Source organism: Amblyomma mixtum, chromosome 2 (assembly GCF_055824585.1).
Source record: "Amblyomma mixtum isolate Tamu chromosome 2, ASM5582458v1, whole genome shotgun sequence".
Classification (NCBI taxonomy): Eukaryota; Metazoa; Arthropoda; class Arachnida; order Ixodida; family Ixodidae; genus Amblyomma; species Amblyomma mixtum.
In genome coordinates this window covers 290,956,455-290,979,437 of record NC_143013.1, presented here as the reverse complement: position 1 = coordinate 290,979,437, position 22,983 = coordinate 290,956,455, and the positions used below count along the sequence as shown (strand labels likewise).

General features: G+C 41.9%; 2 protein-coding genes across 7 annotated transcripts in view; one reads left to right on the top strand and one right to left on the bottom strand.

Annotated features, from left to right (window-relative positions):
* Positions 1-1,370: 1,370 nt before the first annotated feature.
* Positions 1,371-14,780, bottom strand: LOC149364431 (uncharacterized). 6 transcript variants are annotated; one of them, XM_089574343.1, is made up of 13 exons: positions 14,619-14,780; positions 12,590-12,739; positions 11,568-11,734; positions 11,312-11,395; positions 11,137-11,178; positions 9,825-10,005; positions 8,497-8,705; positions 7,607-7,693; positions 7,402-7,490; positions 5,323-5,527; positions 4,754-4,876; positions 3,002-3,164; positions 1,371-1,882 (listed from the first exon to the last, which is right to left on the bottom strand). In XM_089574343.1, the coding sequence occupies exons 2-13, from the start codon at positions 12,676-12,678 to the stop codon at positions 1,726-1,728; spliced, it is 1,596 nt and encodes a 531-aa protein (XP_089430469.1). In that variant the 5' UTR covers positions 12,679-12,739; positions 14,619-14,780; the 3' UTR covers positions 1,371-1,725. The 6 variants fall into 6 exon arrangements, with proteins under 6 accessions (XP_089430469.1, XP_089430467.1, XP_089430466.1 ...); XM_089574341.1 differs by having other exon boundaries at positions 12,590-12,744; positions 14,606-14,779; XM_089574340.1 differs by having other exon boundaries at positions 12,590-12,744; positions 14,619-14,779.
* A 215-nt stretch (positions 14,781-14,995) lies between these two features.
* Positions 14,996-22,983, top strand: part of LOC149364429 (ATP-dependent DNA/RNA helicase DHX36-like) — a 33,469-nt gene continuing 25,481 nt past the window's right edge. Inside the window, exons 1-10 of the mRNA XM_089574348.1 lie at positions 14,996-15,168; positions 15,966-16,051; positions 16,156-16,286; positions 16,951-17,259; positions 18,619-18,693; positions 18,994-19,089; positions 20,372-20,445; positions 21,240-21,314; positions 21,397-21,563; positions 22,665-22,746. Of these exons, the coding sequence (XP_089430474.1) occupies positions 14,999-15,168; positions 15,966-16,051; positions 16,156-16,286; positions 16,951-17,259; positions 18,619-18,693; positions 18,994-19,089; positions 20,372-20,445; positions 21,240-21,314; positions 21,397-21,563; positions 22,665-22,746 (1,265 nt within the window). The 5' untranslated portion in view covers positions 14,996-14,998. The remainder of the gene's footprint in view (positions 15,169-15,965; positions 16,052-16,155; positions 16,287-16,950; positions 17,260-18,618; positions 18,694-18,993; positions 19,090-20,371; positions 20,446-21,239; positions 21,315-21,396; positions 21,564-22,664; positions 22,747-22,983) is intronic.

The following is a 22,983-nucleotide window of genomic DNA, read 5'->3' as shown; positions in this document are numbered from 1 at the left end:
TTCGGAAGAGGTGGCTTACCATACAGTTCATGTGGGAAAAACTTCGTTTTGACATTAGCGCATATATTGACACGGTGAGGATGCAGAGGGACTGAGCTTATCTTCGTATTGGTCTGATCTGAGAATCTGTTGCACGGCTCGCATGAAAAAAAGGGGCACATGAAGCCCTCGCACAGTAATGGTGGTAGAAACTGCCATACAGGAAAGATTGTTTTGGGGTACTTTTGCTCGTAAAGTTTACTTAATTTTCAGTATACTGAGGCCTCATTCCTCGCGTTGCCTTTGTGTGCGTTTTCCTTTTTTCATGCCGACAAAGTCTGCCTTCTCATTGCAATCATGGTCGTGTTACATGGGGGCAAATACGAATGCAATTACAAACTGTCATTTCTGCATGTACTGTCCTTGCCTAAAGTTACCAGGCAACAGGATTTGCTTCTTCGCCGTGTAGAGGAGCACTTGTGGAAACCCTTAAGCTTCAAATCTGCATAAGGTAGGGAGAACCCTTGTCCTCAATTTTCGAGAGCTTTTGGTATTTAGAGTGGTCATAAGAGCTCCACTATACGGCAGAAGCAAGCAGTGTTCCCTGCTTACTTTTGATAAAATTTGCACACTTTCTTTCAGAGAAAATAAATGGAGCACAGTCCGACTGTTATGATTCTGTTCATGTGTGTTCTTTAGGAAATTTTGTGGCCATGAGTGGTACTGATAAAGCATGGAAACAACGATCTTTTGACTTTCTGCCACATTGTACACATGAGAAAAGCAAACGCACTGCACCTTGCTTGGCGTTATTCTTTTTGTCCTTGCATGACAGTTTCTGTAGGCTGCAGCTGTAGGGAATTTATAACCAACTTTTGTTTTTTATCACGTTAAGACATCAAAGATGAAAGATTCTTGCAGGCAGTCCTCTGCATCACGCGCCTCCAGAGGACCACAGTTGGAGAAATTGAATCGACAGCTGAGAGGGCCTAAGTTAGGCATGGTCATTTGGGAAAAGGCAGAGGCACACGTAGTGTGCAAGTCAACCAGGATGGCAGGCACTCTTTACCTTGCTACTTGACACGATATCCGTGGCTGTTGCGTTGAGTTACATTAAGTTTTGCTGAACAAAAACTCTTGATAATAGGGAAGGGAGGGGTATAGGAAAACAACGAAGCAAAACACTTTTTTTTTTGCAACTTAAAATTTCTTTCACTGCTGCGATCCCATGTGCTGAATTGGATGTACTTGTACAGATCAAGAAGTTGGTAAGACACGTTCGCTGTAAGCGAAGAAGAATTGCAGTATATTTAGTTTTGGCGCAAAAAGAATTCCATGTTACATTAGATGCAAGAGGACAGAGAAGTGTTAAAATGAAAGAATCCAGGAAGTGACAGTGTGCTTAGTTGCATTTAATTTTCAAAAATGCCATGTACATGCAGCTGCACGAATGAAAACATAGGGTAAAAATGGGTGTAAAAATGCATCCGGGATGAGATTAAAGAGAGCCTAATGACTTGATCACTCGGCAGGTGATTCTATAAATGCTGCTCTTTGATCTGGCAGGAAAAGTTGAGCCAAAAGGTTGCACTACAGATCTACAGCCCACTTGCAAAATGCACACAAAATCTGCTGAGCACTTGTGCATACAACTAATTTGGTTTCAGCACCTGTGCTGTGCAAATAGGGAGTAGACCTATAACAAGTGCGCAACGGTGAGCTCTGTGGTTGAAGCTAAGATAAAGATCACATTAGTGTGCACCAGCTCGCTGCTTCCTCAGCACTGGCATTGTTCTCTTGATAGAGCTGTAGTTGTTTCTCGGGGCTGCTGCCTTTGTTCTGTTCATCTACATCCCCCTGAGCACATTCGGCCAGAGTCTCGAGGAACAACACCGGGTTTTCACTGCAAGAGAGTAACACACAAATGCTTTCGTTAGTGGTGTTCACTCAGTGCACAGAGTTGTCTTTTCAGGCACAAGCTGTGCTCTGCACTCCTTTTCAAGAACGGCTCACTGATTACCACCCTAATTAATGCTGCACTGTTGAAGGTGTGCCATGACAAGCTTAAAGTGAGCAGGAGTCCAAGCTTTCTGCTTGTGCTTGCCATTATCTGAAGATCACGTGTTGCATCTGCTGTCGGAAAGTGTAACACAGTGGAATAAAAAGTGGGAACAATGAAAAGATGTGCAGCACGAGGGAAGTGTGGATGCTGTGGGAATGGAAGCATCTTTAATCGAAGGCAGAATTAATGAAAAGAAATGCTTGCTTCACAAGGGCACTGCGCCAGCGTTCAGGCACAGACAAGAGAAAATGAAAGAAAAAAACAAACAAAAAAACAATGAAACAAATGAAGAAAAGGGGATGGAACTGTTGGGAAGTGAGAAAACAAAGCTATACAAGTGCATGCATGGTCTTGTTAAATAATTAGGAGCCACACACTGCAAATACCCAAGCGTCTGAACACCACCACAACCAAAAAACATGGCTGTGGTATGGGCTGCGGACAGCACTTCCTTGGAAACCATGACATACTAAATTTCTGCAGCTTATACGAAAGGCACTTCGTTATTTATCAGCAGTGGTTAATTCTGTCACTTGATGATATCCTACGTTTTCGCAACAAGCATTCTGAACTATGCAAGCGCAGTGACTTTCATTTGCATTTGTTAATTTCTGTAGGTCTTTTTGCTTTAGTATTGGCAACACTTGAGGGACCTTTTGGAGCATAGCAGCTGAGTGGAGAAAGTTCCACGAGCCCACTTGAGTTTGATGTGATGCAGTAGCAAATGTATTAAAAAGGCAGGATTTGTCGTTGATATATTTCTTAGCCTGGTGATTATGTCACTCTGCCAGTGCAGTGGCAACAAGCAGCACTGTGTCAAGGTGTTTTTGTCCTATAGATAAAAGCTCGTCTGCACAAAGAAATAGTGTGCAAGATGTACAGAATCTAGCCCCTAACAAAAAAAAAAGCAGCGAAGAAATGGCGTGCAGCAATGGGTGCTGGAGCATTTCTTGTACTTGCCCGTGGTTCTCCTGAGGAGCCCAGTCCCACACAGCGAGACCTGCCCCTCCTGTGACGATTCTGAGAACATTCTGCTCCACGATGTCCGATGCCAGGGCGTTCACCCTGCCCTGCCCACTGCACTTCAGCGTTCCAACATAGGCACCACCGGGAAGGGTTCGCACTGCTCACCAGGAGAAAGGGGAGGTCAAGAAACAATGTCATTAAAGCACCACACATCAAGTCATAAAGCGCATATGCTATTGTACACCCAGATGCGAAAGGTTCCAGACTATTGGTGCCACAAGGAGGTAAATATGTTTTGAACCCAAACTTTTGGACTAAGAGAGAGAGAGAGAGAGATGTGTGTGCGTGCGTGCATGCCACAGAGAATTTCAGGCTGCAGAGAGATTAATTTATTACTTATTTTCATGACATAGAAACTTTTGTGTCCAGGTGTATGCACTTTACAAAATTCATGGGCTCTAGCAAGTTCATTTCATCTTTATGAGTTATATTATAATATCAAGCATAGATATATCAAAGATGCTTTCTTGGCAGCCGGTTATTAAGTATACAAATAAATCACCCAAAAATGAAAAACACAACGTTTATTGCACCACATTTTGGCTGAAGGACTGGCCTTTTTCACTTGAAAAAGGCTGGTCCTCCTGCCGACACACAGTATAATAAACGTTCACTTTATCGTTTTTGGCAATTTACATACATATCAGTTTATTCTGAAACACGCCTAGTATGCTTCCAATGTAACTTCATTTATATCAACAATGGCTGTTGCAATCCAGCATCAGTTAGTGCTTGGTAGTCTTATTTCACTTGAAGAATGCCACAAGTTTAACACAATGCTCGCACAGTTGCTCAATGATCTATATGGCGCTGCTCAATGCACAATCCCACACACCCCAATGGCCCAAGGCTGTCGAGAAGTTGACTTTTGCCTTCAGCTCACAAGCTGTGTGGGTAAGCTTGCTGTAGGCATCTCAAAAAGCAGAAAAAAGAAGTTTGCATAATATAACCCACGAAGTCAGCAGAGGTGATTGCCAAAAAAACTGCGCAAAGACGACGTGACAAGAAGGGGCACAAAGATGCGCACACAAAGCGCAAAACTTCCAACTGACTTTATTTTGTGAAAACAGGGCACTTATAAAGGCTATCAACATGACAATCAAGATACACAGGCAAAAAACAAAAAACTGGAGAAAACAATTTCTTCAGAAGGCAAAAACAAAAACCGAAAGAGAAGTTATTGAGGCTTCCTTACTTCATCTCCAAAAAGGGTGAAAACTGTTTCAGCTCGCCTTCCTTATCTCTATCAAGGAAAGAGATCGAATTCTTAGATGGGCACATTCCTAAGCACTCCATCAGTCCTAATCACTCTGTGAAACTATTGATACTGTAGGTGCCCTGCGCGTTTTTGTGTTTTGTTTTTGCGTGTGTACCTTGATTGTCATGTTGATAGCCTTCATAAGCGCCTTGTTTTCACAAAATAGTCAGTTGGAAGTTCTGCGCTTTGTGTGTGAGTCCTTGTGCACCTTCTTGTCTCGTCGTCTTCGCGCAGTTTTTTTGGCAATCGCTATTAACCGACTAGCCCAACATCATGCCTTACTTCAGCATAGGTGAATGTAGCAACAAGAAAATCTTGCATGAATAGTTTAAGAGTTTTGATACTGATGTGCTCATCAACCAAAACTATAACAGGTTATGGCACAGAATACTTTAGTAACGTATATACAAAACTCGAAGGTTGCTTACTGTTCACCATACTGTTGCCAGTGTATTTATCAAAGGACGACGAGAGCAGGAGGCTGTCCTTGACAAAGACTGCTTTGGTTGACCCAAGGTCGTGCGGGTGGTTCTTGAGGTAGTCAATCCTTCCTGACGGTGCAGAAAATGTGATACATCACTGTATGCAGACCATGGCTTAAACCAGTGCCGGCATTCCTATGCAGTCCATATGATTCCTGAGCTTATTTTTAGTAATGATAGAATGCACATTAAATAATTCATGGTTTGCATGTCTGAAGCCACATCACGGTGCATTTTCAACACAATTCCGATGGACTGGAGTATTCATACATTTGGAGAATTGCTGAAAAGTTCATATTAGTTCCTTTAAATTTTCTCTTCAGACTGAGAGAACTCTGTGCCTAATATTTTGTTTTTATAAAGACCTGCAATGGCAATTCTTCCCTTTCAGGTCATTTCGGGCAGCATTACATAGCAAGCAAAGAAGAGCAACTTTCCAAAATCTACTGGCTAGTATATATTGTAAAAGAGTACAATGTTTATTGATGAGGCGAAAGTGCCAGCAGTGCACCTACCTGTTGCCCAGTCGATGACTTTGACGTATGCGCTGTCCCGGCCCACAAAAATCTTGGAGCCATCCACTGCCAGACAGTTGAGCTGACAGCCCTCTTGTGTGAGGGCGTCATGCACTTGCACAGCACAAAGCTCGTTCGAGAGCCACTGCCACACCTTCAAGCTACCGTCGGAGGAGGATGTGAACACAGTGTCAGTCCTGTCAACCTGGTAAGCAAGATCAAACATTGCAACACCACGAACAATTAAAAGTCTTGTGCAAATGAAATAGCACGGAGCCTGCGTCATGCACTCTTCCGATGGATTCTTATCAGGGCACATACAACCCAAGGAGGCCACTGATCAGACATCTGCCTACAGATATATGTCCTAAATTGAACAGGAGTCATGCTGCAGGCTTCTGAAGCTGCTTGATAAAATAAGGCACAAGGAATACAATGTTGGAAACACTTTTCATATTAAGCCAACAGTAGTTATTTTACATTGTGTTGAAGTTCAGTGTTCATAGGAATTGTTAAAAAGCTGTCTCAATCAAAGAGCACAAAAGAATTTGTGACCGTAAACAGAAATCTCCTCCAAACAGACATCTCAAAACATTTTTTTGAGTGGAGAGGCAGGCAAGACCTCATGTTTATTTTGTTATTTATTCTTTAATTGAACCTTTTTATTTAAAATTTTTATTCAATCTTTCTTTGTTAATTTTTTATTGCACACTGTTTAAAGGTATATTTGTTTAATGCATATAAAACTTAAAATGAAATGAGCAACTTTATAAGTTTATCATCAGCATCAAATGAAACGTGAACACGATAACTGAAACCTGAAAAAACAAAAGAACACAAAAATACTAGCTTCTGTACAAGTACAGGTTGGGTTCATTGAAACTTACATGGTGGGGGGGGGGGGGGCATCTCCCCCTAGGGAAATGTTGGGGTGGGGGGGGACTGCCCCCCACCTGTTCCAGAGTCCCTGGCTCCAAACATTGCCTGCTTTATTCATTTAGCAGCATGTTGCAACAAAAATTATTGCTCTATTTGTTGTAGGTGCCAAGATATCCTCCTTGTAATCTTGCAAACAGTAAAAAAATTTGTGTTTTGAGAAAATGAGGGAAAATGAACAGAGATGAGGTACGAATTGGAATTATAAACTGGAATTATAAGTTGGAACTGCAGCTAAAATTTGATCTGACAAATGAATTTTATAGGTAGGTAGAAGATGGGCTATAGATTTTTATAATATTGTTTCCAAAAAACCCAATTTTTCATGATTTTTTGGACCCGATGATTCCCTCCCCCATCGCCCTATAAAGGAACACTGAGGACAGATTGAAGTTGGTCAGCATCGACAGACTGCATAATTCTAACGACATTGAGGCCACTCTCATCAGAAATGGAGCTTTTATAAGGTAGAAGAATTAAAAAAAATTAAACACAAGGGCCGCCACCATCCCTGGGCTATTCTGCAAGTAATCTAAGATGCATTGACAAAGCATTTTCTTGCGGATCACAGAGGCTATGCTACAGCACCATTCACTTTAAAATGAAGACAACCAGCCCTTCTCGGTGTGAATGTCACGAGTTTAAATTGAGTTAGAGGGAAATTTTAAAATTCAATTCTCTCACCTATAAATGAGTTTTTTGCTGCCAGTTGAACATTAACCTACCCAGGAAGAGCCAGAGAATCAGTTTTTACTAAGAAAAATAATTTAATGGAGTTGTCCTCATTGTTCTTTTAATGCCATTTTTCCGACCAGTATTTTCAATCATCTCTACTCAGTTTTTCAATTCTACTATAGCAGGGCTTCAGCCCGCCACGGTGGTTTAGTGGTTACGGTGCTCGGCTGCTGACCCAAAAGACGAGGGTTCGATCCTGGCTGCGGCGGTTGCATTTCGGTGGAGGCGAAATTCTAGAGGCCTTCCCAGTCCATGCATTGTAACTTGTTCCAATATTATAAATGCTGGCTGGCCCAACACTATAAAATTGCGGTCTTGCATGTTCAATTTTTGTTTCTGGCAGCTTTGCTGCAAACAGGTTGGCTCATGTCTCTTTTTCCAGACCCCTCACATGCACGCAGTACGCACCCATATGGACACAATCACACCATCGTGACCAATGACAGAGCTGAGTGGAGCTCCTTTTGCCAAGTCCCATACTTCGAGTTTGCCTCCTTCTAGAAAACAAAAAGAGCTCATTCAATCCTCATAAATAGACCACAAAGATTAAAATTTCGAAATTGAGAGAAACAGAAACATAAGGCAAGGGGGGGGGGGGTGATATGTCACTAACCAGTGCCAACTATGATGTGGCAGTCTTCGGTAATTGCTCCGAGAGCTGTAATAGCATTGTAGGTGTACATAGACCTCAGTAGCCTCCCTGTAAAACCAATAAATAAATGCACTGAAATCACTGAACAAACTTGGTGTAAAAATGTGCACGTTTATCAAACGTGTACCACTGCCACAAGTATGCATATAACCATACAGAAGTGTTGATCTGTGTCTGTTTCATGTCCCTACAGAACTAGAAACTGCCATTATTTCATTACAATTAACTAGGTACAGACCAAAGCAAGGCGAAATGCAAAACTTTACTGTACTTTTAGTTCGATGCAAAGGTAAAAATAAATTCAATTCTGGAGGGTGAACTGTGCTTTGCACAGTGCTCTCACTTGTACCATCTTTGTCCAAAATATTAAAACTGAAGTGTAAATTAAGTGCTATCTATTTAAAGGTTAAGGGCATGAGTGAACTTCATGCTTTTTACCAGCCTATACAATGATACCACATGACCATTTTTTCTAAGTTGGTGTTAGTAGGTACATCTGACCAGAAAAGATATGTGCACATAATGCATCAGCTGCTGGATTCAAGATACAAAGCTCATACCTGTGCAACTACTAACTTCATGCGGCTACACTCGCAAACAGGTGCTGTTTCTGAAACCCAGCAGCTAAAGTGAAATGTATAACTTTCTATCTTCCACAGCATAACAGGTGCATTTCAGGACAAGCCCGGTGCTCTCTACATAATGCTTTTGTTAACTGTGTGTTGTGAAGCTCAGGGCCAACATCAATATTTGCAGTATAGTTATAATATACTCCTATTTAGTGAAGAAGGATTTCATAATCATTTGGATTTCTGAAATCCTCAAGCTGTGGGCACCTTGCGAAAACGTACCTTCGAGAGCAAGCCAGACATTGAGGCAGGCATCAGAGGAACCGCTGACAGCAAGCCGGTATGTCGAGGTACACCCCATGCGAAAGCACACTGCCTCTGTCTGTTCCGAGGACAGCAGCAGGACGGCATTGACGGACGAGATGTGGCCACGTAGACTGCACAGCTCTCTACCAGCCTGCACGCTCCACACTCGCAGTGTGGTGTCATCACTGAAAGGGGTAGCCACTGTAAGCTCTCTGCCTAACACACAAGAAAGCGAGGTTTGAATGGAGAGGTGCTCTAGTTTACTAGAACAAAACGGTCCTGTCAGTTAACAGAACCAAAAATTATGTGAAACAAGCATGTAGACAACAATCGCTAAATATGACGTGCAGTTTTCATTAGCTACTCAGTCTGTTGGCTCTTTGTGCACTTCGTGCGCTGTTTTTTTTTTTTGGGGGGGGGGGGGGGGGGTAAGTTTTATATGCTATTATGTAACTTGACAGTGAGGTTTTTACATCAGGTGATTGTCAGAATGGCAACACTAGTTGGATGTTCATGTAATGCTGCCAAGATTTTAAAGGGATATTGAGGACGACTCCATAAAATCTTTGTACTCACTAAAGATCCACGGCTCTTTCCGGTTATCCTGGCTTTTGGCTGGCAGCAAAATATGCATTTATTGTTGAGAAAACTGTATTTACAAATTTTTCTGCCACTTGATTTAAACTCATGACGACAAAACCCCAAAAGACTTCATGATCACCGTTTCAAAGTGAATGACACTGTAAACTAGCCTCAGTAATCCATGCACAAAAAAAATACCTTGATGCACCACAGTTTGTTAGTGACACCAGGATTTTATTTTAGGAACTGTTTTGTCTAGAAAAAGCTCGGCTTTCAGTGAAAGTAGCACCTTTGTCATTAAATGCGGTAATTATCGATACAGGCCAACGTTGACTTGTTTCCAGTATCCCTTTAAAGTATCCCTTTAAATCTGAAGCACCACATTTACACAGCCTTTCATCTTTATATTGTCCATTCGCAGAACCCAAATCTACTATTCCCTTGGTCTCAGATGTTGCTCAATATAAGCGAAGGGCAGAGTACGTGTACTGCAATGATGCGCTCTTTTTTTTTTTACCCAAATAGTATGTGTTGTGCACTGCAATTTCTTAAACAAGCAAAGACAAGTTTTCCAGTAATAAATCTATGAGGTACTGCTACTGCAATGTGATATAAACTTGTATGACATTCAAAGTACAAGAAGGATAAGAAAAAAGAAAGTGCACTCAGACTTTACAGAAAAAAATGTGACTTAATCAGATAAGGACACGCAAGAGCTTCACCTTGCAGACACGACGAGGTTCTGGTCCACTGCTACAGAGCGCACAGTATCGTTGTGTCCTAGAAGCAAAGTACAAGTGAAGTTTGCTTTCTTGAGCCTCTTGTAGTGCAAAAGCCATTTTTCCGAAGGAGAGTCCATGGGTGCTGTAGGCATTGCTGCAGTGATGAGCGGCCGTACATAAGCTACAGAGAGAGACAGACAGAGAATGGCCAACCCATGTGTATGAAACTTGCAGCTTCACAGTTCCTACGTGCACATTTTTGCTCCGTCACACTACTACTACAAGAAATGTGTTGTGACAATCGTGGCAGACAAGTTCAACACAACTGTTTAAAAAGCCAAGTGCAGCATTATTTCATGCAACATTCAAATATTATTGTCAGAGTGCAGCCACATAGTGCTCAGCAAAATACTATTAGCATCAATAGGCAAACCCTTCTAGCTTCCAAGGCATGAGTAAAACGGAAGGGGAAAGCCTTGGTGACAAATGACAGCTATTATTGAAAACAGGGTAGGGGAAAGCCCCAGGGTGCTTGTCAATGCTTCAACACTTGTTCACTTGTTCTTGTTCTTGTTCACTTTTTGAGTGTCAAAAAACCATCTGCCTACCTGCTCTCAACCAGCTGTTACAGAAAGTTGTTCAGGGACTCTTAAAGCCTCCTGAAGCCGAACAAAACCATGCCTAGGCTTACATATTTGCTTAGAAAAGGCTAGGCACGTGTAAACCCTTAGAGAATCATCTTCAGTCTGTGGACGCTTGATGCATTAGGCTCCAGAGACTGCAGTTTTGACCCCCGTGCTCTAATCTGCTAAACTGGAGGTGTGGCTCAATCATAACCTGTACACTGCAGAGCTGCTCAAAATCAATGCAAAACCGACCAGCCCGCCAGCTTGCTCTGCCCAAGGATGATTCAAATGTGGAGGTATGCATCCACATTTCTGCAAGTTCTGCTTTTTTTTTTCTCTCTACAACTTCCCAGCTGAATTTTATTCCCTTTCTCACCATGATGCCCAACAGTTCAGGTTTGAGCAGGTTTTGCTCAACATATACACAGCGGACAGCAGGTTTTGCCTTCCATTACAGCCATGCAAATGCATGTTAGCCAGGCCTCACCAGCTTCAAAGTAATCATATTTTCTGTCTGTACATTTAGCTTTACGGTTCCTTGCTGGTGGTTTTACTGCTATTAATAACACGTTTATTCAGTTTTTTTTTTTTTACAGGCATTCAGGTTAAGGTCAATGCATGCTGCGTCTGCTGCATTGTTACTTTTTCCTGCGCTTCACACTGCGTTTTAAACACTGGCCTCTTACCTTTTGGAGACCTTATGGCTACAGGTACTTCACATGGATGCACTATTACTCAAAAAGAAAAAAAAGAAGAGAAAGAAAAGAACATTGATTGCCTTCTTATCACACAAGCTCAAACATAAAGTTACGCTTAATTAAGCACCCATTAGCATGTTGTAAAGTTACAAAGTTAACCTACGTGGGGACGATGGCTCGTGACAGGGCTCCATCACTGACGGAGCAAAACGTTTCTTGTGTCGACTCCTACTTTTCCTTTGCTTAGCTGGAAAGTACCAAAGTCCCGTTAATTGCTGAAAGCTGCAACAACAAAGCCGAGGCAGCAAAGTACAAATCTCTGGCATAAAAAAACTGCCCACCGCTAGGTGTGAATTCAGCACAGCAATTGCAAAGAGAAAAAGACATAAAGCGCATGCAAACAATGCATCAATGCCAACCTGAACACCGTTTCCTTCCCTGCGAGCAAGGGGAAGGGGACTCCCGTGTCATCGGGGCCTGAACATCTTCGGGGTCAGATGACTCAAGGTCATTGTAAGGGTCAGACACTTCAGACCTTTGGACTTCGTTGTATTCATTCTGGCACTCTTCTTTAAATACACTGCTCCTGCAAAGCAGGTTAAAAAAAACAAATGGAACAGAGCACTGCAACTGGAATAAACATATTTTACGGGAGGAAAACAGTGCCTTAGGCACTACAGAAAAATATCTTTTACGCATGGACATGCCTGCACTGTCGCCATAAGCAAGGCTTCAGAGTGGTCAGATACAGACATCCGTAACAAAAGCGACTCTCTAGGTGAAATCAAATCCAGGTGGTCAGAGCCATGTTGGAGTCACTGATGCATATGTAAGTTGATGCGCAGCTAGATATCTTTGTTTCCACGAAAGAAGTCGCAAGACGTGAAGAAATGTCACAATACAGCAAGAAGTGTCACGTTTCTGTAGAATGTATGTTCATCTCAAGAAATGTAACACTGATTGAAGTGATACGCGGATACACAGAATCTGACACCAGAGGTGAAGAACCCTTGGCCCCAGGACTGATCAGGAAAGCATAATCAAGGCAACATGGAAAAAAAAGCACAGGGAAACTGGGTGCAAATGCATTATTCGCAGGTCTACTCTTTTTGTTTTTGTTCTGTACTACTCTCTTGCCTTATAATATTAGTATCATCAGGAAACTGCCATAACCAAGCTCATACAGATTATTTGATTTTTTATAAACTTAGCGCCTGTCTCAGCAAAGCTGCAAGATAAAAAAAAAACACTGGCACAACATCCCTGATTTGCTGAAAAACATTAAAGTGCACTGAAGAGAAGACATTACTAGGGTAAACCATAATGCCATGGAATGAAAACATGGAATCCACATATACATGAGAATTATCCGATATGCTATCTTCTTGCTTGCCTGCCTGCCTGCAAAGGAAAACTGGCACCTAAATATGTGCAGACCTACCTAGATGAGTTGTCGGAGGTGCTTCTGCTTCTATCAGCCGCATCTGATACCTCCGTTTGAGATGTCGGTGTATCCGTAACACCAGTCATGGTGGCGTATTAGGCCATGTCCTCATTTTAGTTCAGACTCATTCCTCTTAGTGTCTTGCATCTGCCCTAAATGATACGCAATGATTTGTGCTAGAAAAAAGTGCACATTTTCCGATTCAGTACAGCAGCAAAAGGGGCAGAAACAAGTCAAAGCAATAATTGACGCGATAACCTTTGACGAAATATACCTTGGGACATCAATGCAATTAAACACAGCTCAAGTGCACAATGCCATTGAATAGAAAAACTATTCACAAATTTATCAGCCCTCATGAACTAGCAATTGAAAGCTGTTCCCATGAGCAATCAGCTTTCGAAATTTCACACCAGACACTTACACAAGGCATACAGTCTAACAGTAAGCAGCCTTGAGAATTGGCAAAGTCTCTGTACACCCACTGAGTCACTGAGATTAGCTGTTGGCGCTCTGGAATGGCCAGCAACAATCTTACATTTCATGATTCTATTTCCTGAAGTGAAAAAAAAAAGTTTTAGTTATTTGGAGGGGGTCCAAAGTAACTGAACGCTTTCTTTACCATAAAAAAAAAAAAAACAGCGCTTATTGCGAAGAAAGCTCTGAGGCAGGTCTTTTGGGTATGAAGAAACCCAACAAATATCAGGAATACCTACACCATTTATTTGAATGTGTAACAATCACACTTGCATAATAAACATAAGTGAAACAGCGCGAAAGAAGAAGCCCGAAGGGCTTCTCTTTCCTGTCCCTTCTCTTTCCTGTCAGCGCTCTTTCCTGTTCCTTCTTCGTTTCGCCTTTGGGCTTCTTCTTTTGCGCTGTTTCACTTATGTCAGAATGGACCAACTAGACCTGCAAAAAGTTCTGCTTCATTACCTTTTTTTGCAAAAGGGCTTCCCCTATGTAATCGTTAAAATTTCAGAGAATTTTAATTCCCCACAGTGTAAATTTAAACATGCGTGAAACTCTCCTAGCCTGTCCTCACATTAACCAATTTATTGGCCCTATAGGGCCAAGCTGCTGGTTTCTGGTAGTTCATGACCTGACAGACAAAAGAAATGATGTCCAATTCTGCCAGATTTCTAGGAGCAAAGAACCTTATATTCTCTAAATAGAAAAGGTGTCATGAAATCCACCAGGTATGTAAGCGTGATGAGGCCAGGAAAAATGAATATAATAAAAGTGAATATAAGCTCACAGCTCCTCATTCCCTACTGAGACATGTAATTTAGTGGCTAGCTTTTTTCCCTTTCTTGAAGATGACGAACCTGCTGATTGGGACTTGACTTGCTAAAAGCACAAAGAAGTGCTACTCCGAGAGATATGATGAAAAATACAACAAAAGGGCCCATTAGACAGCCTAGCTGTTCTGTTTTACAACATGAAACAGAACAGCATATATAAAGACTAGCAATAAAGATGCAAAGTTCAATATATATTTTTTAAAGCCATGAACATTTTTTTTTGGCTTCTCGTGAATACTTCCTGTCTTGTTAATTCGAGATCGCTTAATTCGAACCTCCGCTTTATCCGAACTAATGCTTTTGTTCCCTTATCTGAACTCCTAATATAAACACTTTTCGATCTCTTTTGAGCAGAGAGATTCGGTGTTATCTTCACTAAATGAGAAGGCATTCAGAATGAGGAGAAACTTAAAATACAGTTTAACTTTATATGAAAAGCAAAGCTGGCTGGTAAAAACTATTCATAGAAAATCGCCTACATAGTAGAATGAAAGTGCGAAAAATAATCGCGCTGCATTAGAAACAACAACAAAAAAAAAATGCGAAAACGAATGCCACTACCATTAAACACCTGCATCGCAACCCGGCGAGTTAAAACTGTCGACCGGCTCGAAACGATCAGCTGATTTTGCTTCGGGTTACATTGAAAGAAGCGCAGGTTTCACTGCTTCGCAGCACGCAAGAAGCGAAGGTATACATCAGAACATACGAAAGATATTTACGACGTTATGGGGCGGCCGTAAGGCGTAAGCAGATCGGCGTTCATTGCTTCGATCGAACTCGCGTCAGTGGCATCAGCGCGTTCCGAACATGCTTTCTCGGCTCATTGGGCTACAGACATAAACAATGACAGAGGAAAACAAAACCAAAAGTCCAAAAGCATTGAAGGTTAACCAGTGTACCCGCTTTAACCTTTCCTCTTGTCGCTAAATTCAGTGCAACTACTAAAGCTTTTATGGATACTAAAACGCTTATTTGCAAACACCAAACTTAAAATTGTCAAATATAAGTCCATTATAATTATATTTGTACGATAAAATATTTGCAATTACAAAGTTGTACGGTAAATTGAAATGTTGCCGGTGAGCTACGAATATACGGCATGGCCTTTCACTCTTCCCGCCTGCATGCGCTGGTTTTTGTTTCACTGCCAGCGTTCATTCATACAAATTCGTTCACAAGCGTCGTGCTCATTTTGTTTACGAACTGCCGGAACTATGGGAGCGTCGGCAAGAACGTTGCATTGAAAATTTACCTCAGCACTTCTCTGAGGTGAGCAAAATTCCACAGAGTGCGTACCAAAGCCAGAACTCTGTGCAGCCGCAGTCGATAGTGCTGCTCCTTGAGTTGTTCGCATCGCGAACTTTGCTGAATACAGCGTTTTTCGAAGTCCTGTTAGCGAAAAACTCGTGCTAAACTGTGAGCCGCTTTTCTGAGAACAAGGGATGGTAATGCACACGCCGAGGGCTTTGTGCAGACTCGTGTACTTTAAGAACGAACGCTCCTAGTAATTTTCTGGCTTTAAAAAGATCCTCAGTGCAGAACTTTTCGTAATCACTGCCGGGTACCCTCTTTTCCCGTGTTGTCACTGCAGAACTTTCGTATGCAGTACGAGATATCGTCACTTCCCGTGCAAGCGAAAAAATAATGGAAGCACTTCAATTGCTGCTTGAACTCAAAGTAAAGTTCCCATTCGTTAAGGTGACCAAACTCCATTCTGCAGTTACTGTTCTGCCCTCAAAGATTGCCCCCTTCTTCCCTATGCAGCTGAAAGTGATAGTCTAAAGCTTACTGTGAAAAAAAAAAAAAAGTACCCCTAGTGCTTTGCTGACGCTGCCCTGACATTTCTTTCCTTAATGCTTCTACTGATCTCGGAGCCCTATTAATTACCAGGGAGCGTTTTAAACACCCACAATCTCCAGCAGCGCTGCAGCTATCCTTCTTTCTAATCAGCGTTCGCATTTCCGCAGAAATTGCAGTTCACCATGCACCAGTTGACCATGTTCACCTACACATACCTACTTAAAGCATTGCCTGTCTGACGCGGTTTGGCTGTTCCTTTTTTGCAGTTCCTACATGTATTCGAACGAAAGGCACAGAGGACGCCGAGGCGGTGGCCGAGGATGGGGCAGAGGATCAGATGGCTGGGACAGAGGTAATTAAGCTACTGAAGCACTTCTGGGAGGTGCCTGTACCTGTCTGCACCTGACACTCAGCATTGTATCTCGAATGCACCTTGTCTTTTGTCTTTTTATCCAGGTGGACATGGTCGAGGTGGACGGGGTGGACGCAGGGGCTCAGGCCCTCCACCAGGTCTGCGGGGGAAGGAAATTGGTCTTTACTATGCACGTAAAAACCGTGCACGAAGGGAGTGGGCTGATGCTCACCAGGTAAATGGGCAAATTTGTTTTCACACTTCGTCCCACTAAAAACTACAGCTCCATGAAATAAGGAAGTGTTGAAACTCTGTCATGCATATTTAAAGCAGCATTTACACTCTGCTCGAGTGCTCAACAAGTGGGCTCACCTCTGTACGTCAGAGCTTAAAGCCTAAACCACCCATTGGGAACAGATGAACGAGAGAGAGGCATCTTTATTTCGCACCTTGTTCTGCATTCAAGGCAACACAGGACACTAAAATGTCCCGTTAACACTTTGTGAATTTTTCTACATGTATTTCATAGTTTTGTTGGTTGTGTTGACAGCTTGCATGGTAAATTTGCAACCTGTAACATGAAGCATTGCATACTATGATTGCGAAGAAGTAGCTCCCATGCACATTGAGTATGCACCTATTTACATTTGAGCTCGACAGCATGGCCGTGACATAGGAACAGCTTTGTGTCGATGGGAGGGCACTTCAATTTATCTCACGATGACAGTATACGCAAAGGTGTTGTACAGCACCCCAGTCTTATAGAGTTTTCTATCTTTCCCAGCAGTAATGCTCTTGTAGCATTAAGTTATGTATTGTTGAGAAAGGTAGATATGAGTGGCATTTGGAGGATTGATATGCACATGTTGCATAAGTGCATATGTTTTGTAATGTTGCAGAAAGTTGCCATTTCAATTGATCCACGAAGCCAACAAGCTCTGCAGCGTATCATAAGCAAGATTCGATCAGAAGAAGGCTCGAGCCATGAACGCCTGGATTCAATCAATGCAGTTGTGGTGGACTACCTTTCAAGTACCTCTCAATCAACATCCTCAAACCGGAGCGGTGCTGGCTCAACACAGAGATTTGTTCGCAATGCTTCAATAGATGACAGCCTCTGTCAAGGTCTCAAAGAGATGGCACAGTCCGAAGAATACCAAAGGATGCTAGAGTTTAGAAAGCAGCTGCCTGCCTACACAATGAGACAGGTATGTGTCTGGAATTTAGAGAAGGTGCAATTAAGCATGGAATTCTCAGCGCCACTGAATGCTTAGGTATGAAATGCATTTAGACTTTGTTGTTGGATTCTTCCTCAAACATTTGGCTTGAAACCAGAGGTGAAAACTCGTGTAGAATCCTCTTTTGAAGACTCCCAGGTGGTGCCAAGTTGATGGTCAGTTAGTCTTGCTGCAGTTATTTTATGACTGTGTCCTGCTTGCTGTTTGGTCGACTAACCAAACTGTGCTGAGCCGGTCTCCCTGAAATATGGAGATGACTCAAGCAGGAAATGTAAAGTTATTTAATGCATGAACAAACACCTGCCTTTATCCAAACACACATAAAGGTTGGTTGGTTTACGGGGTTTTGTGTCAAAGCGACTCAGGTTATGAGAGATGGTGTAGTGGAGGACTTCGGAAATTTTGACCACCTGTGGTTCTTTAACGTGCACTGATATCGCATAGTACATGGGTCTCTAGCATTTCACCTCCATCAAAATGCGACCGCCGTGCCCGGGATTGAACCCACGTCCTTCAAGTCAGCAGCCGAGCACCATAACCACTGATCCACTGCGGCGGCTCAAACACACGTAAAGGCAGACAGCTATGTTAGTTAGATTTGCACAGTGGTGGCATGAAATTGTTCATGTGTTCAGGATTCTTGTTTCGATAGCTGCAGTTGATTATGCTGCAACAGATCCGGTTAGCACAACGTGTTCTACTTTTGAGGGTGTATGCCACAAGTAATAGGTCCAGTTGTATGGGTCTTGGGGAGGCCTCTGGGGTAGGGTCTTATTTGCACATTGTGTGTCATGAATGTTTATAATGAAATGCTGGCCAATATAGTTTTCCCTTTGAAAACTTCTCATTTGTTGGGAGTACTCACCCCCTGTACCTAATCTTAGATTTTCGTGAGGAGTTTGTGCCTCAGGCATTTTTTTAGTGATGAAGTCATACTTTAATAATCCTCTTTATTTGCTGCATTGCCACTGAAGAGCATGAATATGCCCATTTGCTCAATGTACATACTTGTTTTCGCTGTTTAGTTGTGTTGTAAATGTAGTAGAACTTGAGTAAGGCATCAGACATGCTGCTGTGCTGCTGGTGGTAGTTAATTTGACTAATGTAACACACTTGTGGTTGATGTTTGCTGCATGTCATCATTTTGTATGAAGCTTCTTTCATTTTTTCCATAAATTCTCTCTAGTATATGTTACTTGGACAGCAGTACTGTTTTCTTGCTTCATTAAATTTAAGTGTACTGTCTTGGCAAAACGTACTAGTATTCACACAATATGACCGCTTTAACTGACTCGTTTTGTTTTATATTTCTTCTGTTTTGGCTTTTAGCAAATAGTTGAACTTATCGAAAGGAACCAGGTTGTGGTGATCAGTGGGGAAACTGGATCTGGTAAAACTACTCAGGTAAGTTGCTTTGTTTTTTGATTTCCTGTGTCCAGGCTTAGCATTATGAGAATGAGTGAAATTCAGGGTCGCCAGTCTTTTAAAGTTTTCTTATAATTCTGCAAAATTTGTTTGCAAACATTGAACTAAACTCCCTTGCTTAGACAAAAGAGGCATCCCTCTTCAAGTAAATTTGTTCACTGTGTTTGTATGGCTTGCAGTGCTTTTGTATTTTCATATATTTTTCCCTTCTGGTAGCTTATTGTACAGTGTTGATGTTGAGCCTGTTGTTTACTCATAATTGTCTTGTTGTTTGTCAAGGTCCCACAATTCATATTGGACTCCTACATTGAGAGTGGCAAAGGTTCTCTCTGCAAAGTGATTTGCACTCAGCCTCGCCGAATTAGCGCAATATCTGTGAGTAGCAGAAGCCTTCGTTTTCAGTATAATTTTACAAGCACATCTTATTAATGCTTCTTAGCTGGTCACATGAAGGAGCTTCTAAATATACACACTGTTGTGTTTTTCTGCCTAAGTGGAGCCAGTATGATAAAAATGGGCAATTTATATGGATTGAACTATGGCAGTGTTGTGGCATTAGTCTTAACTGTTTGAAATATTCGTCCAGTAATTAATGTAATTGCTTCCTTAATAAAGCCTTGGAATGTACAAGTGGGTGATTGTAGCTATGTCACCTTAATGCACTTATATGACGACCGCTGCCTGAAGACGCCACCAAACTTGAGACCTTTAAATCAGATGCTTATGCCAGATTGCTTGAATTTAGCTTTTATTGCATGATTTTCATGGCAGAGAGGTTACATTTTAAAAAATGCAGACTTCATGGTTTATTTGATGTGCAACATTTAAATCAAAATTTTAAGCTGCATATTGCACAGGTTATAAAAAAGAGCTCAATGAATAGGGACAGAAATGCTTTTAAATGGAGCAAGAAGTGTTTCTTGCGTCAGGTGACCAGCGGCAGCACTATTTTGTTCTGAATATTCAAACAATTTAATATTTAAAAACAATTTGTACTAATCGTTCTTTGTTTCCGTAATAATTGTAAATCTTCTAAACATTCTTGTTTTAATTCTGCATAATTAATTTACAGCATCATATAATAGCATATCTGTAGTTATGTGGGTAGGGACGCCAAATGTATTGTAGTGTTTTTACTTTGGTATGATGCTTGTGATATTAGTAAACCTGGATCACCACACGAAATTCTCCTTACAAGCAGTGCGTCCCGCTTCACCATAAACTCTTCTTTGCACGTGATTGATTAATTCCATTTAGAAAAAAAACTACCCTTTTAAAGAAAATCATTTTTTTTTTGGCAATTCATCTCATTTCAATTAACCACGAGTGAATGCTGCACATACTCGCTGATGAAGCACTTGTGGAACATTGCATCACTGACAGGCACCTTTGATTTGTTCTTTTTACCAATGTACAGACACTGTGTGATCATTTGGGGTATTTTGATTCCATCAAATATGTTTTGCAAATGCCCTGTTTATAAGCGTGATAACTGTGCACATGATTCACAAGTTGTGCGAGTATGTAAGGGACGGACACTAGCTATTTGATGACCTTTAAGCTTTTGGTTAGACTCTTATTATTGCAAGGTATAGTCGCAGTTCCTCTCATTTTTTATTGTCTGCTTTTGTAATGGCTGCAAATTTTCTGATCTGAGGTGGCGGAACGGGTGGCAGCCGAACGAGGGGAGCGATGTGGACAGTCGGCCGGTTATCACATCCGCCTGGAATGGTAATCTTGAGCAGCTTTGCCCTGACATGGCTGTCGTTTTGTCTTCTGAAATGTCTGTTGCTGCATTTTTGCAGCCATAGCTATGGAGTACTAATCGTGTAAACGAAAATTACTCGGCAACTCTCGAACATTCTGCCAGCTGGTCGCTTAAACCAGCCTCACTGTGATGTCAGTGGTGAATGACGCAATTAACCATGCACCTACCACTAAAATCCACAGAATTTTTGTGAGTATATATAGCAGACTGAACACGCAAATCCCAATAGGCTTCCTAATGCGTTGCCTTCGCCCAGGGAAGGAGATAACTGGGGGAACATCTTGTTGTTATTATTTACGGTTAATGCTGGCTTCTGTGGGCTCATTCACAATGGAGCTTTTTGAAGCCCCTTGGTATTGGACAAATACCTGTGAGAACAACATTCAGTGGCACTAAACTAATAGTTAAACCTGGATGTAATAAGCTTCCATATAGCGAATTCCTCAATATTGCGAAGTTTCCCAAGTGCCCCAGGGTGTTCGAATAACAGAGCTTATAATTTCATAGACTTACATAGACTTAGGACTTGGGCAACAGTCTCAGTTATTCAAATTTGCAAATTTACAGTAGTCATAATAATGAGGTTTTACTGCGGCATCGTTGTACTGAGATCATTGTGGTAGTGGATTGATATATGGACCTAGTGAATACAAGAGAAGATATGGTAGGAGTAGACGGAGTAGAAGTTGTCACTGGCATTTGTAGCTGATTGCATGCTTTTTTAACATGTGTGTTCTGTTCTCTTTCTCTTCTTTAGCAGAGCACCTCGAGACCGTGGCTCCATTCTCTTCTGTACCACAGGAATCCTGTTGCAGCAGCTTCAGAGTGATCCGTGAGTCACGACATCTAACAGTGCTTCAGTCATTGGCTATCGTAGAGCGCTGTAGCTTCAACTTGGTGAAACCCCTGCCCAGGTACATTCTCAGTGCCTCTCACGTGATTCTGGACGAGGTTCACGAACGAGACCTGCAGACCGACTTTCTCACCGTCATCCTGAAGGACCTGCTGGCTGTCAGGCCTGACCTTCATGTGATACTCATGAGTGCCACAATCAATGCAGAGCTCTTCACTAGTTACTTTGGTAAGTAGCTGCATCTTTCTTTGTTTCCGATTTTGATTTTTAAATGCTTTTAGCTTTCACATTGGGCGGTCTTTGAGCTTGACAATGAAATTTTCACCAAAACAGGCATCAGAACCCTCTATGAACTTTGTTTCTTACTGCACCACTGCACCAAGCCTGTTTTACAGGGGCTCTCTGACACTTTATCACTTAATTATTGTGCTCCAATGGGCTTTTCATAGGTTGCTGAGACCAGTGAAAAAAACGGTTTTAAAAATTATAGCTTATGTGAACAAGGACTATTTCCTTTATTTCCAAAGTGTAATTCTATAAGATTTGAAAAACCTCATTGCTGCTATTACCAGTCATAAGTCAAGTTGGGCTTTTCAGCTTGCGTGCCATGGTTTTCTTTCCTGGGCATCCTTAGCCATAGTGCCTTATCTGCACTTGTTAGTTAATGGCATTGTTGCTTTGGTGCTCAGGCCTACAGGTGACGTGGGTGGGTCATGTGTGAACACAGGTGTGCTCGCTATTACCTTTTTGCTGCCCTCTGGGTGGAAGGATGGTCAGCTTCTTTGTTCTTTTGTCTCTACACAACGCCCCCCCTATTTACACGTACACACATACACACTTTTATTTTAGGTTTTGTTTTCTAGATAAAAAAAAACATTGATTTGTAAAACTTTGAGGAATTGGGGAAGGGACCGCTTTTGTGTGTGGGTTATTTCAGTGGTGGACAGCATCAATGTAGAGAACACAAATGATGAGTGCAGTAGTCATGATAGGTAGGATTCATTTCGCTGACTTAAATAGCAGGGCGCACGCCTCTTGTGAATAGAAGCTTGTGTGAGCTTGGAGGTGAGCTTTATTAAAAGTGCGATAGTGCGTTTTTGTGTGCTCTTTGTAAACACATTTTTCATCAAAGTGAAGTGCAGCTCCTGTGGTAATCCGGTTTTTTTATTATGAAAGCACTGTGTTTAAAACAGAGCATGTTGTGCTGCCATATTTTTCCGCTGCATTAATTTTTTCATGCTTTAATAGTATTAGGGAACTTTTGTGTCTTGTTGCTTGTTCATTTTTCTTCTGCGTGCGTCACATCTGCTGTCTGTTCTGTGTCTCTAGGTGACTGCCCACGGTTAGAAATACCAGGCATTGCTTTTCCTGTAGAAGTGCACTATCTTGAGGATGTTCTTGAACAGACAAGGTACGTCATTTAATGATTTCAGCATGCATCAGAAGTCTGCAAGCCGTACGACATTAGTTTTTGCGCTGAGAGTATTGGGGCTGAGGCGGTTCGCCTATTGAGCATTGGCATTACTAATTGGCATCGTTCTGTAGCGGTGCCTCGTGAGGCTGTCGTTCCATCGGTTTGCGGCCAATGATTAACCGGACTGGTATACGCCGCTGCTTTGAATTACTATCCAATCAAATTATATTAAAA

Excerpts from the sequence above, each read along its gene's own strand:
- LOC149364431 (XM_089574343.1), bottom strand. The coding sequence starts at position 12,678 with ATGACTGGTGTTACGGATACACCGACATCTCAAACGGAGGTATCAGAT. Across the intron at positions 11,735-12,589 it reads ACCTCCGACAACTCATCTAG|GAGCAGTGTATTTAAAGAAG; the intron begins GTAGGTCTGCAC and ends CCTGCTTTGCAG. Across the intron at positions 10,006-11,136 it reads AGCCATAAGGTCTCCAAAAG|CTTATGTACGGCCGCTCATC; the intron begins GTAAGAGGCCAG and ends CTCTCTCTGTAG.